Source organism: Vidua chalybeata, chromosome 1 (assembly GCF_026979565.1).
Source record: "Vidua chalybeata isolate OUT-0048 chromosome 1, bVidCha1 merged haplotype, whole genome shotgun sequence".
NCBI lineage: Eukaryota > Metazoa > Chordata > Aves > Passeriformes > Viduidae > Vidua > Vidua chalybeata.
The window spans coordinates 30,567,650-30,587,179 of NC_071530.1; the positions used below are offsets into that span (position 1 = coordinate 30,567,650).

Sequence of the window (19,530 nt, forward strand, 5' to 3'; positions counted from 1 at the left end):
CCCAATGCAACAAATTGGAAAGATATTAAAGCAGGCAGGCAACATAACACAAACCAAGGAGCCTCGAAACTTCATTTCCCCGCCCCCCAACCCCGTTCAATTTACAAAAATTATAAATATTAACAAGTCTGCAACACACTGAGCTTCTCCATCCATCTTCTCTCCAACTGCTCTCGACCTCAGCGCACACTTCTGCAAACACTCCTGGTTTTGCATCCCACACCTACACAGTCCTTGCTGCAGTGTGAGAAGCCGAGGCAGGAGCCATGGAGGGATCTGTTTCCCCAGGAGGGAGGTGCCGAGGCCACCTGCCCGCTGTCGTGGGTGATGCCCGGCCCTAGCCACATCCCGCCGAGCCCGGGCGCTCTCTAGCTCGCCTCCTGTCTGCTACAGCCGTCCAGGAGCTCAGTCATGAAGGAGATGTACACTATAGCCAGGCGCAAGGTCTCTATCCGAGAGAGCCTCTTCTCGTAGGCGAAGGTGGGCACCTTCTTCCTGAGCTGATCAAACGCCTCGTTGAGGTTAAACATCCTCTTCCTCTCCCGTATGTTGGCAGCCTGGCGCTGGGCGTAGGTGATGACCCGTTTTCTCCTAGGTCTGTCCAGGAGGGAAGCACTGCGCATCCTTTCCTCTTCCTCTTCCTCTTCGTCTTCGGGATCTCCATTTCCGAAAGCAACCAGGGGCAAACCCCGGGCCATCCCTTCCCGAAGCGACAGGACTCTGTCCCCGAAGGGAGGCCCGGTGGTGACCTCGCAGAGCCCCAGGCCCGCCCCGGACCCGGGGGCTCCCTGGGGGTTGCCCAGGGAGAGGTCGGCCACGAAATCCAGCACGGAGGTGCCCAGCAACCCCTCCGGGCAGGGCACTTGCGGGGTTCTGCCGTGCAGCTCATCCAGCAGCCCCTGGCACTGGTGGGCTGGGAAAAGGCTGGCTGACATCTTACTTCAGAGAGGGCTTTTTTTGGTCCCCCATCCCCAGCCCCAGCGACGTTAATATTTATAACCCCTCGGGTAACAGGATTAGCAGGACTAGAAAGAGCGGCTGTAAAATTTCTCGCCGTGATGCTGATGAGAGGAGACAGGCAATCCCCTCGGGGACGCGTGGATGCTCCCGAAAGGAGTCCCCAGCGAGCCAATCCTGTCACAGTTCCTTCTTGGCAAAACCTTCTGCTCTTACCTGCTGGGCAGTTTTTTCTCTTCTTACACACCCGCAACCAAACGATTTTCAGCCTCCTTAAAGCCCCCAGGAGCAGAGCCGGGTCTCCACTGGACCTGTTTTCCTGCTTTCTGTCGGGATCTCTGAACCCTGGGAGCCAGTCTGACAATTGATGTCAAGCAACTGCATGTATGCTTTTAATGATGTCCTGAAGAGGGGACCTGCATGCAGAGGGTCACCGGGGAATGTTTACCCTGTATCCCAGCACAGTGGGAACTGAATGACAGGACCTCCATTAGCCTAAGTAAGCATTGTAGGGGACCTGATATTGCATTCCCTGTAGTAACTGTTGGAATCGTCTCTTCATTCCCCCTAAATCCCCGTCAATCAGAGTTCAAATATCTTTCCAGTAAAAGGCTGCTTCGTAAATCTCATTTCGGTTCAGGCAGTCTCAGAACACTTGTTTTGAAACTCCTTCCTCCTGCCCGTGAGAGGAGGATAAGCTGGTCCTGTCAGGGCAGCGGTTACACCTTTGCTAGAGCCATCCTGGTCACCGGCAGAGCACAGAGGAATCAAGTTGAGCACACGCACTGATAGCGCTGGATACATGCCGCAAAATACCGTGAAATGCACATGAACACACCCACCCACACACCCGACACCACTGAATACCTTTCTTTGATCAAGGTTTCCTTGAAGACAGACGCTGGGGATTGTTTTTCTTTTGTCTTGGGAGACTGGAAGAGGGGCTGTGTCTTCACCCTCTCGCACCATAGACTCTCCCTAAATAAACAGCCCGGGCCTGGCAATCCCTGGCAGCGTCAGATACACTGAGGTCGAATCCGATCGATTTTCTTTGGCACACGATTTGTAGACACAGCTCTCTCAGGAGTGACTGCCCATCACTCCTGAGCTGCCTTCTTAAAACCTAGTCTTCTCCTTTGTCATGCATTGTTGCTACTCTCGCTTTGAGACTAATTAGCCTCTAATTTCTGAGGGGATTTCAAAACCGATGAGATCAAAGGAGGTGGATGGGGGCGGTCGAAGGATCCCTCTCCTCGAAAATACTTCCTGTTTGCCTGCAAGACCGCAAACATTTCCCGCCGCGTACCGGGATTCGCCGTCATTGACAACTCCTTTTCCTGGGAAAGGCGCAGCGGGAAAGTCACTTTCTGTCCCCCCTTCCCCGGCGGCGGGCGCGGTGCGCGGGCTGCGGAAGTTGCGCGGGAGCTCAGGTACGCTGGACAGCTCCGGAGAGGGGCGGCCGGACCCCGTGGCCGTGGCAGCACCGCAGGTACCGGAGGGGGACAACGCCACCACCCCCTCCCTCGGGCCGACAGCCAGCCTCTCCCCATCCTGTGGCGCCGTCACCACCTTCCCTGCTGCGGCGAGTGATAGGCGGCACCGCGGCTGCTTCAACAGCCTGCCTAAGGCTGGGTAAATAGAGAAAAACAGGGGGACTGCCTTTATTCTTGCTAGGGCTAAGAGGTTTCTTAGCAGACAAGGAGAGTGCCGCTCAGAGACTTGATTATTTGCAACGATAGAACACCTGGTGAATGAAGCAATGAGGCAAGGAGGAACTGTAAAACATCTGTTGGGAGAGGTGTTGCTTAGAGAGGACCCAAAAGTAAGTTGAAAAGATGTAAATGTTAAGTGTTATATAAAAAATATCCAGTAGAAGAAAGATCAGACATATATTTATGACTGACCCACAAAGGACCATGACTTATTCGGGCTCCTTTTAGTTGAGGTGACAAGTATTTCATTTAAGGACACAGAGGTATAAATTAAGGACAAATGCCAGGAAAGACATGTCACTACAGAAATCAAAATTATTGTGGAAATACAACTACTTCAGATAGTGAAATAAAAGAATGGAAAAATATTAACTCATCACCTCTATGTCAAAATTCACATGAATTTACTGTCCTGTAGGAAACTGGCATTTAGTAGAGGACACACGTGCCCTTCACCAAGGTATCTTCAGAGAGAAGCTCTTGCTCACCTCTCTAGTTGCAGATTTTGCAGGACACAAGCTACAAACGCAACCAGAGCTGGAAGACGTTTATATTGCAAGAATATAAAGGGACAAGCTTTTCTAGCTAATAATGCATCACAAAGCAATATAAGACATAAAAGTATCAATGCTTCTTAAAGCAAGCAATAAAGACAGAAGCCTTTGGTACACTAGAGACATGGGAAGTGTATGGAGGTGAGGACAAAGTTACTTCAGCCTGACTTCCCCAGATCTCATTTGCAGAAAGAATTGGTCAACTCCATCAGTTAAGGAAAATAATATGGATACTAGAAATGGGCTTATATTACCTAACTGCTGGATTTTATCCAAGCAACAAGGTATCATGGAGACATTCTGATTCTCGGAGAAATAGGAGCACCTGGAATGAACTTCGTGGTCCACTTCAAGTCTGTCTCTCTTGATGGACTGTGGAAAGCTTGGAGATTCCAGCTTCAGTTCTCTAGGATGAGCCTTAGCTCTAGAATTAGCAATGTATGAATAAAGACTAAAAGAAATCCAGAAGATGTATATCCAGAGTATGCAGGCAAACACAACTGGGTGCATTTGGTGCAGTGCCTAGAGTTTGAGTCTGTAAGAATTCTCTGCAATTTTTTTTTCTAAATAATTTACCTGCATAGACAGTTTAAGAATTAACTTTATTCCTCAGGCTGATGATATATGTATGAAATCTCTGCTCACAAAGCAGGTGAAGTCCAGCTTACTAGGTCAGCAGAGGGACTACTTCTATTCTGAAAACCAGAATAAATTCAGTGAGACAAAGCTTTACAGTCTGATCCTATCAGTAATCTCAGGCACTGATCCTACTTGCATTGGACTGTATTAATGCATTCCTGTGTCACAGCCTGCCATTAACAGGACTCCAATTTGAATACAAGCACCTACTTACAAAGATCAGGTTTCACAACTTGGCTCTCTCAAACAAAAATGTGACATTCAGTAACATCATTATTCCCTGACACAGGAAATCATTAGGAAAAAATCCATATTTTGGGCAAAACCTAATAAAACTAGGTATGTTCTGCCAGTAAAGTGCAGTTCATTTTTATTTACAGTGGTATTACACACCATTTGAAGAGTTTAAAGAAGCAACTGTTGATATTTCCCCATACCGGACCAAATGATGAAGAAAAAGTTTGAAACTGTAATCTTGGGTAAATCATAGACAAATGAAATGAACAGTTGTGGTTAGGGTGGGATGGGATTCATCATGCTTGCAAAATTTTATGAATGATACTTTTTTTCCTTAATCATAACCTTAGGGGTGGGAGGGATTGAGAACAGGGCATGCATTAAGGTTGGAATGTCAAACTTGACTTTGAATTTCCTGGCTTTTTATCAGCATGCATGAAAAAGTGTAATGCTATTCAAACATAGCTTCTTTAATCTTGATTTTGTTATATAAATATTTTTTGTTGAAATGGAATGCAATAAAATGTATTATTTACCTAGAAGTCGAGATTTTTCCAAAATCTTTATAACAATTTTTTAACTTTATTGTTTTATAATTATGTACTAGGGGCATTAATTAATGCTTTTTCTTCTTCCACGTCTCACAATTTGTAAAATGCAGGGAAATGTCAGTCTTAAAGCTATTTTTATGCGAAGATCTTGTTTATATATCAACAGAATAAATGTATGTTTGATGGAGGACCAAGATTTATCCTTTCCTTTTTTTTCCATTTTTTCTGGAATTTACAGATTTTTTTTTATAGTTCACAGGTGTATCTCCTGCAACTAGCAAGGGGACTGAACTAAAAGTCATCTACAGAAAACAGGTCTCCTTTGCCAAGCTTCTCAGCCATCCGTTGACTTGCTAGCTTCCAGCTATGGTATTCTCCTAAGGGTATGTAATTTCTTTTCTTCACAGTCTCTTAACAATTCTTAACAGCCTGTGTCTTTGTGTGCATTTATGACAATAGTCTACAATTGCAGTATCACATAGTATCCTTCCAACTGAATTTCCATTTCATTCCCACTCAACACATTGGAAGCAGCTAATCTTCTGGATAGTGTTTGCTTATTTTTGCTTAGTCATTCACCCTTTTTATTTTTTTTCTATGGTAAATAAGTCATGATTAAATATAAGGTTTAAAATCTTGCTTCTAAAAACATTTTTCATGCTTTAGTAGCTGCCATATCAATGTGTTTTGTAGATTTTTATTGAATAAGTATTGTTTCTCTTTACAAATGGAAAGCAGGAACACAACAAGTGTCAAACAGAAATAGAAGAATTGTGGCAAATAGAACAATAAGGTAAATTGGAATTGAGAGTTTGATTTGTCTAGAATTCAACTTCTGGGACCTTTTGTGTTATAGAGACATTTAACCTTAGAAAGATCCCATTAAATTATTCAGCTGTAAGCACTTGGTCCTTCCATGGATGGTATATGATTTTTATATTAATTATATGTAATATATGTTCATCAAATGATTTATTAATATATCTCTGGAACGTTTTTATTAACAACATGGAGTAAGCTTTGATTGTTTGCTAACCTCGAAGGTTGGATTCTGCAAATGTAATTTTTAAAAATACATACCAGTGTTACTGCTATTTGTCAGAGTTTTTTAAAAGTGACTGCAAAATGAAAATTTCCATCTTATGTTCTATCATATTATTCCCATGTGTGTCAGTGGCAGGGCTGAAATCTTTAGATCCATTGTGCTGCTTACTGCCTTCAAAACTATGCAGCCAAATCTTCTCCTCCCTCTGCCATCAGGATCTGGGGGATGGTAACACACTTTGCCAGAAGATTTCACAGATACATGCTGGCAGCATCATTCATAAACTCCTTCTGGATGGGCCTGATCCCCCTTGTTGTCCCATGTCATGTGATGGCACTCAGGATGATCTGCTCCATGTCCTTTCCCAGAACAAGGTCAGGCGTACTTCCCTATATCCTCCTTATGACCCTTCTTGTAGATTGTTCTCACATTTGATGACCTCCTGTCACCTGGAACCTCCCTGGTTAGCCAGGGATGCTGGTAAATGATGAAAAGTGGCACAGTGAGCACTTCTGCCAGCTCTCTTGGTACCCTTGGGTGGATCCCAGCCAGCCCCACAGACCTGTGTGTGTCTAAGTGATGTAGCAGGTTGCTGACAATTTCCCCTTGGATTATGGGGTCTTAATTCTGTTCCCTATCCCTGTCCTCCAGCTGAGGCCTGGGTACCTGGAGAACAACTGGTCTTAATACTGAAGACTGAGAAAAAGAGGTTGGGTACCTTACTTTTCATGTGGAACATGGTTTAGTCTTACCTTCCTGGGCTTCAGTCTTCTCACCTCTTGAGGTTCATCGTTTTTTCCCCAAACTCCCCCTTCTCACTGCTCTATTTGCCCTCTTTGTCTGTCTATCTAATCATAGAGCCCATTTTCACTTGGTGTTGGGCTTGTCCAACACCAAGCCTTGGTCTGGCACAACACTCAGAGCTGCACTAATTTACCATTCTCAAGCATGAGCATTAAGAAATTTGGCAACGTTAATAGAATGGTATAAGCAATCTAGAATATTTGAAGCCATATAACTTGTAGTCTGGTCTGGCAGGGTAGGTCTTAAATGAGGTATTTGAAAGTGTGGTCCTATGAAAAATATGCAATTTTCAGTATTTTGACAGATGAGGAAATCAGTTCATTTCCCTATTGCTTTATTTACACATGATAATTTTGACTGGATTACAGAATAAAAGGATCATCAATGTCAGTGTAATTGAGTTGTAAAATTCATTATGTTATTAGCAATTAAATTATTAACAGCAATATTAATTAAATGGGCATTAGTTATATATATTCTTTTTATAGGTTTAACATTAGAAGGTAAAGAAGCCCAAAGCCATTTTCTTAAATCATATGTTTTTCAACCCATTTGTTTGATTCATGTGTATGTGTGTAGGGAAAGAAACTAGCCTAAATGTTTTTATACCTTTCATGTTCAACTCACAGTAAAAACTTTGCCAGTCTTTAATAATCTGTGCCATAGAAAACACTAATTTGTCTAATTTTTCCTTTTAATATTTTTATAAGTATGAGATTAAATGTTTTGAATGTTCATGAAGCTACGTTTTCTTTAGAAAATCTTTCAAAGATGGTAAAAGATGTTGCTCACTACCAACTGAGATGAGAGAATCTACCATTTTGATAGAAAAATCTTGGGCAAGGTAAACATTTGACTACTTCAAAATCTTGTGTAAGGTTGTCTTTTCCAATTACATGATTCACTACATTGTAGAGAATTCATGTGTAGGTTTTTAAATATTATTTGAGCTGCCTTTGTTTATTCTCATTAGAACAACAATAATACCTCATTATCAGGAACCTGGTCAGGCTATTCATTGAAAAAATAAATTTGCATAAAGTTGTGCCATAGACACAAGTTATATTGACACAGAGATGCTAATGTCTACAGTGCAATTTTATTTGTTTTGGGTAAACGTAAAAAACCATAATAATCTTCTGAGGTTATTAGAAATATTAAATGAGTCAAACTACTGGATTTTTTTAATAGTTACACTAAAGCTATCTATCCCCCTCCCTATATGTGGGTCATTGCATCACTTTTTAGCCTTCCTCCTATTTTCTATTTTAGGTTCTGACAAAAGTGAAATATTGGTAGAGTACAGAGGATGGTGCTTATCAGTAGTTATAAAGCAATGGTCATCATGAATGAGTAAAAGGTTTTTGGGACTAAATAAGGAGCAGTTGAGTATGTTAGTACCTGGGAAAATGCTACCCTGGCCCTGAGGATCAAGGAAGACCAGACGTGACTTTTGTGGAGGTGAAGTGTTTCTCCCATTCCCTTCCCAACATGAAGAGGAAGGGGAGACTTTCCTCTGTTATGCCTTCTGATTTATGACAAACATGTTTCTTTGCATCACATATTAGATTAGAAGATTTTTCAGGCAAGGACTGAAAGAAATTCATATTTCCTCTGTGACCAGTAAGAGGGAAAGCTCAGACGTTGCTGGACACTTTAACATTACCAGAAGATGAGACAAAGATTAATTTTCATGCATTTCATGACCAAAAAAAAAATGTGTCTTTTAAAAGAAGGAAGAGCTAAACAGATGCATAGCCTAGCTGGAGAAAGGGAAGGAGGAGTTGTGAGTCTACAATACCTTGATGGCAGTGGTGCAGAGGGAAGATGGACCCTTTCCTACTGCACTAGTAACTTGGAGATTTAGTAGGAGGATAGAGCTAGTTCCAGAACTAGCTACCACACACAGATGAAGTCCAAAGACCTTGGCATTGAAAATATGTTTAATTTTCAAATTCCGAATTTTGTCCAGTGAAAATATAACACAGGAAGGCTGAACCTAAGAGCCATAGCAACTATTGTAGCACTACTCATGGACACCGTGATCTGAGGGCACAATAGCAAATAAAACTATGTAAAAGTAGCAAATTTTGAGAGCAAATAGTAAATAAAAAACGTGCCCAAGTGTATGTTAAAATCTAGAGAGTAAGAATGAGAACTCATAGTCTAGCTATTCTATAAACCCACTGATGAAAAGCAGTTTCTTCATGTCCTGTCCCAGGTCATCTGTGCCTCAGATTTGCCCAACTTCAGAGAATTACTGAGTAATGAAATCTCACTCCCCATTAGGGATTTCCCCCAGGCTAACAATGGGGAACAACAGCATCAATTCATTTGCACAAAGGACATTGTGAGTCATGGACAACTTGCATTTAAAACCTCCCTAGACCACAAGGACAATTATTTAAACACATAAAGAAGGACCTACCTATTTACTGCTACCCACATAAATACAGGGTCCTGGCTATGCCCTGTTTTGCTAACACTAGAGTAAGTAAGTTGTAGAAAGTAATATTATTCTATTATTCTTTCTTTTCATCTTTGCTTCTATTCAAACACTGGTAGAAAGGGTTTAATTGCAAGTATAGGCATGTAAATACCACACCAGCAAAATATGTAAATCTTGTGAAAGCATAAACTGAAGAGAAGCAGGGTTGATTATTTGCATTGGGTTACCAAAATACATTAGTTGCACAGCTAAGAACAAACCCACTGTCTCTGGTCTACTAGCTTAATTCTTTAATTGGTAGGTAATCCTGGCTCACAAAGTCAGGGAAAATCAAATCATTCGATTTTGCTTTCAAAGCTAAATCTCTCTGGGATTATCTCATTTGTGAGACCAGATCCAGAGAAAATAAGTTAGGAATGGAACAATTAATTTTATCTTTAGTTCCAGAAAGATTGAAAAATTAAGGAAATCTATTTTCTTTCCCATTTTTCAGAAGTAAAAAAGGACATATAATCACATTTAATTTAGCTCCGGTAGAAAATCAGCATTGTGAATGAAAAAAACTTGATATACCTTAGTACACAGCAGTACCTAGTAGTAGAGTGTCCTAGGATGTTGAAGATTAGCCATGGTGGTTTTAGTTTAGTCTTTATTGCTATGAGAGATTTTTTCCAGGATTTCTTGACTCATTCCTCTAAGCCTGTGTTGAAAGGGAGTTTCTTAATGCATTCTGAAGCAATCCCATAATTTGTTCTTTTTTTTTTTTTTTTTTTTCATTTGCTATTTAGTAATGCAGTTAATTTCTTCATAATATTTTAAACCATGTGTTTTAACTGCATTGTGTATTTTTGAAAGAGCTAATATTAGATTTATTATTCAAAGACAAACAGAAACAATGATTTTAAGAAGATGGGAGAGCAGGGCATTCTAGCTAATGGTCCTTTAATATTCAAAATCATTATCTTACAAAAAATTGAACTAAAATTGATCTTTGGATTAAACCAACTGCAGATCTAAGTAGCAGCATAAAGTCACTAACACACATACTTAACGTGGTGCTCTTTATAGTGACAATGGATTCAGCAAAATTTCCCACTGGGCATATCTATGCATGTTGGAACTCTTACAAAACAATTCTTGGAGGGGTGAAAAAGAAGAAATTTGCAATGCCATTATGCATGTACAATCCCAGGTGCTGTTTTCAGTCAATGATAGAATTTATTGCTACATAGCTGGTCTTGAGGTTGACAGGAAATTTTTGGAATAAAATAAGAGCTTAAAAGGGGCAAGAAGTCAGGTTTAAAAATAATTTTTTTTTCCCCAGCTGAGAGAAACTCTCAAACACTGACTGAGAAAACAAGACCAAAGAATTAAGTGGGTCCTTTCTGGAACCTGGACTTTTCAGACTTTATCTGCCACTGTTTTCCATTTTACTTTTCATGTTTCCTGAGCAGACTACTTACAGAAAATCACCAAGAAGACATAGAAGCCAATTTTGTCCATCAGCCTATACTTTCTCATTTCAGCTTCACAAGTCAGAAAGTGATGATTGGAACATCAGGAACCAGTGCAGCCTAATGCAGCCATTTGACTGGTCTAAGACCTTTTACTAGTTTTTCTTTTGGCTAAATGGGAATCTTTCTGATTAATTGAAATGCAATGACACCATGCAAGAAATGGAAAGAAAACAAATGAAAAAGCACATTTATAGTAGTTAATTTCTTTGGTATTAAGAGACAATGTACAGACCAACATCTAGTCTGAGCTAAAAGTAAGCAGGGACATAAAAGGTGATGGAACAAGACTCTGAAGTTATTTGCAAAGTAAAGTTAAGGAAAAATGCAAGCTTTTTGTGGTAGAAAAGCTACTGAGAAATGATACGGAAGAAGTTGAAGTAGACTTTGTAGGTTTTTTCTTGATTTTCACAGGTATTGCCTGATTTTGCACCTCTGTGTTGACCAATGTAATTTGGTGAAGAGACAGAAACCAAATAATGAAGTAGAAACAGAAATTTACTGACAGAAATTTAAAGATAATGGAGATGGATGGCATTCATCCGAAGCCACTGGAAGAGCTGGCTGCAGAGACTGCAATGTTACTATCTCTGAAAAAAACACTGTGGTTATCAGGGAAATCCCTTGCAACCAAGGGATTGGTGCTAACACTACATCTATTTTCAGGAAAAATGTGAGGAGGACTTGGGGAATTTTAGGTCCTATCCATCCCTGTAAAGGCTGTGAAGCATGCCCCTTTGGAATCCATCTTTAAACACATGAAAACAATCAGGAATAACTAGTTCAGACTTGAGCAGCTTGATTGCCTGCTGTCATGAGATGGCATGTTGAGCAGGCAGGAGGAAAACAATGGATACCTGGTGGTCAGGATGGCTTTTGGCACTGTCCCCAAAAGGATTCTCTCTGAATCTGAGGAAGTATGGCCTGAAAGAACATTTGTTAAATGCACTGCAGATTGGTTCTACCACCACAGTAAAAGTGTAGTGGAATCAATGCTTTGGGTTCCAGTTGGTAATTAGCGAAGTATCCTATGGCTTGGTACTGGGACTCATATTGCTCAGCATTTCCATCAACAGCTTAGATGGTGATACAGAAAATGTCCTCAGGTAAATCTGCAGATATTACTGATATGAAAAAATGGTTGACATAAAGAGTTGTAAAACTTCAATTCAAAGGATTCTTGAGAACAGGACCAACATAAACATCATGAGGATCCTGAATCTGGGTCAGAACAACCTCATGTGCCCAGACAGCTTGGTAAATAAGGTTGTGATGGACTACAGGTGGAATGTAAACAACTACTGCAAACTGCAAAGAAGGTAGACCTTGTATTGGACTATATTAGGCGGGGCATGGAAGCAACCAAGTAACCTGCAACTACTAGGAGATACAAGATGACAAAAACATCCTAATTTTGGCAAACAGGTAGTAAAACACTGAAACAGACTTTCCAAAGAGGATGGGGAGTCTTCAATTGTGAGCTTCCTAGGCAGGGTAGCACTAAGATATGTCTGACCTGAATGAGTGCTAGATAGCAAAAGTCAATTTTTTGTGGGAGAGACCTCCAAATGTCCCCTGCAAACAGCATTTCTATGATTCTGATCCTTGGAATCTGGAGTTCTGAACCCCATTGTCTTTTTCCTTTGAAAGAGCACATTTCTTCCCCACAGGAGTATAAGGCATGTCCTCTCATCCTCAGTTTCTGAAAAAGTTTCCACAGAAGAGTTTATTCTAGGTTAAAATAAAAGCTCTTGAACTTATTTTTGTTCATGGCATCTGAGGAAATATACACAAAAATACAGCAGAATATTTTGATACAATAGGTCTGAGCTTTTTAGTACCAAAAAAGCAAATCTCTTATTTGTGTTCATAGATATCCATACAGAAGCAGTACCACTCTATCACAACACTCACTTCAAGTATGATGAGAACTTAAGTCATAAAGTGATTTGCTGGTTTATGGCTTTGGTTGTTCTTTGAAATGAAGTACTGAAGGCCTGGGGGCTGTGTAGAATACTCGCTACACACACTCAAGAAGCAACAACAACCAACAGTCAGTTAAACTATTACTATCTAAAAAACTAATCTGGAAAATTAGTACTTAAATATCTTATTTACAAAACTATTCATACCAATAGAGTATAATTTCAGTGTTCAGTTTCTTACCATGGAATTTGTACCTATTCTGTCATTTGTAGAGAACAGAGAATAAACACCTGGAATGCTACATTAAAACAAAACATCAACAAAGAATTGTCTTAATGATTAGAAAATACGTTACCAAAACACAGAGTAGAAACTCACTAATTTTTACTGTACAGGCAAAGATATTGCATGTCATATATTTTTCTCTCAACTTCTATTGTATGGAATTCCAAACTGAACTGCAGTTTTTACAACATACAGAGTACTTCACATGTGTGCAGTTTGGATTTCACAGCACTGTAAATAATTTTAACTGTTTGCATTTGTTGTTCGTTTTAATCTTTTAGATGCATGAGCTCTTAAATTTTTATCAGATTTTCAAAAAACTTTGATACAGGATAATGCATCTTAAAAAATTGCATGCCTTTACTGTAAGTCTGAGAAGCATTTATATCCCTAAGGCTTTCCTCTAGGATATCTTCTGACATCAAAAAGGTAAAATTAGAAATAGATTCTATTTCTTTCAGATGTCTATTTAATTTTTTTTCTTCCAAACACTGTAATTTAATTTTAAAGTTCACTTTGAAAACAAACAATAAATGAATGTGTTTTCAGAGAAAATGCTTTCTCTTTGCTCAAAATGAAAGCAGACATCTGGTTTCTAAATTATTATCTTTTAATTGTCTACTTAATCATTAGGTTTGGTGGATTTAAAAATGGCATTTATTTACCAATCAGAAAAACACATTGCTGGCAGAAACCACTCTTTTTATGCACGTATATGCATGCAACTTGTTCTCTTTTATTTTCCATATGTACCCATTTGCATGCACTTACCAAGTTATACATTTAAAATGCTGCAAATGCAACAAACATTGCCTAGTGCTTGCTGTTTTATTTAATAGCAAAACCAGTTTATTCCGCCAATGAGCCTATGTTTGTAGAAGTAAATATATAACATTCATTAGAACTCTACTCTTTCTGCCCCTTGCTATCATTCACAGTCTATCGATATAAAGTGAGTTCCATCTATCCTTCCACCCAGATGGTTGACGTTACATGTGATTGCATGAAAGCCCTGATATGAAATGCCTATGGCTTACTGGATTACCCTCTCCCCACATGTTTCAAATTAATAATAAAAAAGAAAGAAAAAAAGAACCAGTGCAATCTCACTACAAAAGAACAAGAGTTTATTGTATAACAGGATTGCAGATGTGGAAAGGTGCTCATAATAAGGCTACACTATTTTTGTTTCATTGTGCATCTGGAATGCCAAAGGATCTTTAAAGCACTAGGAGCTCATACTAGACAGTCTTGGCTTTTTGATTAACTTAATATTCAGAGAAATGATTCATTTTTGTAAATTCTGTGCCATTCATCATCATATTGTCATTTATGTAATCACAAAATGATTTACAAAGTCAAGATTTTTTTTTTTTAATTTCTGAAACAATTTTAAGACATCAAAGACTTTCAGATATAAACATCAAAGAGCAGCCCAAATCAGAGATTTCTGGCTAAGACAGTTTAGTTCATTTAATATCCTCTCGTTTTCTAAGGATTAAATTACAGCACATAAAATTCTTGGAATCTGTCTTAGGAAGCTGTACTGTATATTTATTATTTATTACAGTATGGCTTTTTTTGTTTTGTTTTGTTTTTTTTTGGTGGGGCAAAGGACTTTGTGGTAAAGAAGATGCCATCCTTTCAATTTATCAAGCCAGCAGCAAATTCTTATGAAATATTAGACATACAATGATCTAATCCTACTGGGAATGGAGAGATGTGTTAACTGAGGAAATATTTGCACATGAGCTCAGGATGAAATGCAGTTCTCTTATAATCAGCCTGTTACAGAGGGATGCTTATATGAATTTAATAAGAATGTTATGGGGAAAGGTAAGACAAAACAAGAATAAAATTACTTCTTTACAGGAGGAATAATATCACTTGCTAGAGCTATTGAAAACAGTAGGCCAGGTTTGTAGTATTGGCTAAGGAAGTAATTTGAAATTATTTCCATTATTCCACAATTTACAACAGGATGACACTGTAGAAGCTGGTCATATGGATACCAGGCATTGCAGGTGACTGGCACAGATGCAAGTCCTGGCCAGAGAATTTAGAAAGCAGCTCTGTAAATCCGTCTAGTCAAGATCAATCATTAGGGACACATGAAAGTTTTTATCATGCACAAGCAAGAATAGAAGCATATATAGTCACATTCATTATCCATCTAAGAAAGACAGGATGTTATCAGTTGCCTTCAAATAAGCAAGGTAGATTGAAATGTGCGCCCAGTTTACCAAATATCAGGGATGATCTTGCCAGAGGGAACAGCTACATGAAGTACAAACTCTCTACAGAATCTGTTGCTATAGACTGAATAATTAAGCTCCTAAATGCTTATCCTTGAAAGGCATGCAGCCACCCTTTCAAAAGCAGACTACTGACTAGATGAACCAAGTTTCTAGGAATATAACCTCATATTACTGTACAACAAGGTTTTGCCCAGCTGGATTTCTATTCTAATGCTCATGGCAAGCTGGGTTAGAAAATTCAGGAGCTCAAGCAAAAAAAAATGCATGGCTTCTAAAGAAAAGCCCCATAGATCTTTCATATTTACATTCTTACTTTCTGTGATGGGAAGATAATAAGTTTACATGTCGAATAGTCATATCAGACTTTGAATGAAGAATTATTGTTCAAGATAAAACTCCAGGCAAAAAAAAAAAATCTATAAACAGGAAAAAACACTTGACTTTTTACCAAGATTTTATCTTTCAGATATTTCAGTGCAAAATTCTAAAAGGCATTGCTGTGTATAACCAATGAAGCTTAATTATATTCCCTTTGCTGATATCTGTGGAAATTTGTTTTAAACAAGTACTTTGTAAGAAACCTCTGCTGGTCTCCTGTGAGAATGTGAGAAGAAGACAAGGGGGAACATGTACCATGCTGATATAGCTCCACTGCCAGAATGAAAGAGATGGTGAACATCTGTTCTTATTAAGTCAATATTTTATGGTCACATAGACTGCTGATGAAGGCTTATGCCTAACTACTCAAAGCAGAGAGAAAGCAAACCGGTATGTGTGCGAGAGAGACAACTGCCTCTTCTGTACAGTTAAAATCCATCATAGACAAATATAGTTAACACATTTAGGTTGAGAATTTCACTGGCTCTGATTCCTTAACATATTTGCGAGGTGCTCATCATGATTCACTGCACAGAGCAGGTCATTTAAATTCAGGTATAAAAGAACTTCTGTCAATGGCTAGCATTGGTGTAGCTTAGCTTGAGTCTGGTTTAGAAGAGTCCTTTAAGATAGGATGTGGGGTAGGAATGGGACAATGACTCCTCTCAGCCTCCATCAGGATTGGATTAAACCCAGGAAAGATAACCAGAGCTCTAGAAACTTTCAGGGTTGATCACAAGAAGGAAGCCTAGGAACAAAAAATTGATTTCACCAGGATTTTGAAGATGAATTCTAACTTAGGTAGGGGCTGGGATTTTCCTTTCATTGCTACCACATAACTTATAAAGAAGCTAGAGACATTGATACCTAATTTAGCTAAGAAAATTTTGGAGATAGGGTTACAATTTTCTAGGATTTTAAGAAATTCTTGTCCCAGTGTTAATGCAGGGAGTTTTATTGAGTGATTTCTTCTGTTTGCCTATGCTTCTCTGTTTGCATGTACTTGGATGAGTTGTATATCTGCTAGAGTTGTAGTTCTGAGACGATTCTTTGAAAAAGTGGTTATAATTGTGGTGGACTGAAATTTTGTAAAAGGTTTGATTGTATTCAGAAAGGACATACAGACTTTTTAAAACCAACATTTTGATCACAGCGCTATTTGTCATTCCTCAGAATATTATCAGACTACAGCAAGCTTTAGCAGGCTTTATGTTTCCTGACACAAAGGCCAGTTTTAAAGTGTTTTGTTCAGTGCCTCCATGCAGTTAGGCTCCCATTCTGCCTTCAGGCATGGATAAAATAAAAATGCTACATTAAAACCCATGTTATATTTGCCCCACTCCAGAGAATAAGAGAAGTACTATTTTAGGATTAACAGCTGACTCTTTCCACCACTCAGTAGCATTCCCAGAGGAGGCATAGCACCTGTAGTTCTCTCTCCCTCTCTCTCTCTCTCTCTCTCTCTCTCTCCACACATACATTCTACTCTTACCCTGCAGGTATCCCTCCTTTTTTTAGGTCCCCTACAAGTGACATCTGCTCCCTTATACTACCAGCTTGTCCTAAGTAGCAGCAGTCTACCTTGCTCAGACATACTTGACATCTCTGTCCTTTCCCTTAGCTCTGGTTATTAGTGCCCTTGTCCTTGGTTCTTGTCCTCGTTGGTGCTTTTCCTTACAATAGGAGTGATTTCATTCATTCCTCCTCATGGTCAAATGGACACTGATTTCTGTATGTTCTTGTCCAACCGACCATTTATGAACACTTGCTGATGTATTCTGTAAAATTTCTTTTTATTTTAGATTCTAATTTATTGTCTGAAACAGATGCAGTGGCATTCTTTCTCAGTCAAATCAGCAGTCATTGACAAGCAGCTGGCTTTGCCTAATAATACTGATATAACTCATAAAATGTTGTATTTGGAGAATGTAGATTTAAAAACTTCAGTTTGACATTTCTTGACTTAAGAATGGGTAGTGATATGTTCGTATGTTTATAATTTTAAATATTAGCAGTTCCAGTTCTTTTTAAACAACTTGAAGAATTCAGAAACAGCAGATGTTTTCATGTGCTGTATCCTTTCCTATGAAATGCACAGGTAGTGAGTCTTCTGAGACTGTGGTATCACAGTGTTGCTGTTTCACTGAGTAAGCAGAGCAGCAACAACTTCCTTAGTGCTAAAGATTAATCCAATCCCTCATTTTTATTTAAAGAGGCTTGGGTGTAATGAGAATTTGGACTTTGGCAGAACTTAGCCATATGATTTTGTTCTGGCTTCTCTTTTCCAACCCCAAATTAAATATTTTAATTTGTCTGATCAGTCAGAAAATGTTAGAAAATTTTGGTTTTAACTTAAACCCCCCATATGGACTTTTTATGAGTCCCCAGTCAGCAAGCTAAAGAGGAATAACTGTTATACATAACACATTGTGTCATCTCAAACAGGCACTGTATAATACTTCACTAATAACATTGGTTATGTAGTCCCTGAATGGTTGTCTCAGGAGATATATTTCAAAAGTCTATGAGAAGAGTTTTGACATATGAATCACTGGTATGGTTGTTTGGACCTTTCATGATATCTTTGTGGAGGATGAGAGTGAAAAATTTCAAGGACTAGGTCCTGTGGCAAATCATGATCTCTTATGTTGTTACAAATGAGCTGACCCCAAGAGGAGAGACATAGGGTGAATGGAGGTTTGCAACATGACATAGAATAGCAGGTCTGAAACCCTGAGGGTTGAAGGGCTAAGGCTGTTCATTCTATGCCAGAGTTTTCCCACACATGTTCATTTTCCTTTGCAGTTGTTTAGTTCCATTTAAAAATTAAGACTATGGTGGCTTGTTGTGAAGACCATGTGAACTGGGTGCAATTTATTTAATTGGGGTTTAACTCATATGTAAGATGATCCTTTACAATATGAAGTGATTTCTACCCTGTTGAGCAACTGACCCCATTAAATAAATCACCTATGCAGACGTTTAAAGGGCATTGTTGTGTAAATGAACAGCATCAATGGGTTGGTGAGTTACTGAGAGACAGTGAGGTCCTTCACATCATGTGTGCTCTCTGTTCCTAGTGAGTTCTGTTGTGACACTCGAGTTATTTTTCCAGGTCCAAGGCAGCTCCGGAGGGCCCAGCTTGGGCGCTGCTTCTTGGCGGGACTGAGGCTTGTCGCGATTCCCGGGCGCTTCAGCTGCTGTGCACCGGGGCGGGCTGGCCGCGTTTTGCCGTCGGCACAAGGGACGAGACAAAGAGGCGAAGGAATTGTCCGCTTCATCTGTGTGGACGGCTGGAAAGCTTTAAAGTCCACAGGAGCTGCGGTGGAGAAACTGCGAACTGCTCCCAATGCCACCTGGACGAAAATGGCGCTGAGACTGGGGTGGTGCAGGATTTTATAAGGAGCGGGACAAGGAGGGCAGAAGCCCTCCCGCCCAATGGGGACAGGCAGTGACGTGGACCACAGCGACCAATGGGGACATGACAGGGGCGGACACAGGGCTCTGGGGCGAATGGGGTTGCAGGAACAGGGTGACAGGTGCAGAACTCTCCGGAGTGGGCGGGGGGGTGGTTACAGGACTGGCATGGTGAGCTCCAATGGTAAGTAACCCGGACCGAATCACCGCCGGGGGGGGGGGGGGGCACGGGGGGTGCACAGGGGTACACAGAACCGGCTAACACACATCAGAACCCCTAATCTGAACGCAGCCCGGGATGCAACATTCTGTGATCATTAACTGACACTTGAAAGATGAAGAGCAACTCATGGGCTCAAACCTAAATGTACTGGAAAAACTCTTCAGCTGAAAAAATTTTGCATGTGTCAACTTCCAGCTGTTAAATGATTGATCTGATGTATTGAGTCCTCATGGCTCAGAATGATGTTTAAACCTTGGTATAATAACATCAGTGCTTCTTAAGGAACATCAGTGCTTCTTAAGGATATAAACAGATTCCACATGTTTTGTTAAATTAGTCACTTAATAATTGAATTATATTTTAAGAGAGTCCATTCTAGTTCGTCCTTGTTGGAATGAACTCCTTAAAATATGGTCCTTTTGAAGATGTCTCAGCTACTCTAGTACATGCCAGATGCTCACCATGGCTCTCCCTCCAAATGCTCTCATTTCAGATAGGTTAACAAACAAAAGTGATGGATATGCATGATAATAATGCTAAGTTTCATATTTCAGTAGTCAGGCTGTTCACTCTTCATTCCT

General features: G+C 39.8%; 1 protein-coding gene across 1 annotated transcript; it reads right to left on the bottom strand.

Annotated features, from left to right (window-relative positions):
• Positions 1-368: 368 nt before the first annotated feature.
• Positions 369-935, bottom strand: FERD3L (Fer3 like bHLH transcription factor). The gene has a single exon (XM_053961086.1). It carries the CDS (start codon positions 933-935, stop codon positions 369-371), a length of 567 nt encoding a protein of 188 aa, XP_053817061.1.
• Positions 936-19,530: the final 18,595 nt, after the last annotated feature.

Bases quoted from the DNA above. Each gene is read 5' to 3' on its own strand.
- FERD3L (XM_053961086.1), bottom strand. From the start codon at position 935: ATGTCAGCCAGCCTTTTCCCAGCCCACCAGTGCCAGGGGCTGCTGGAT.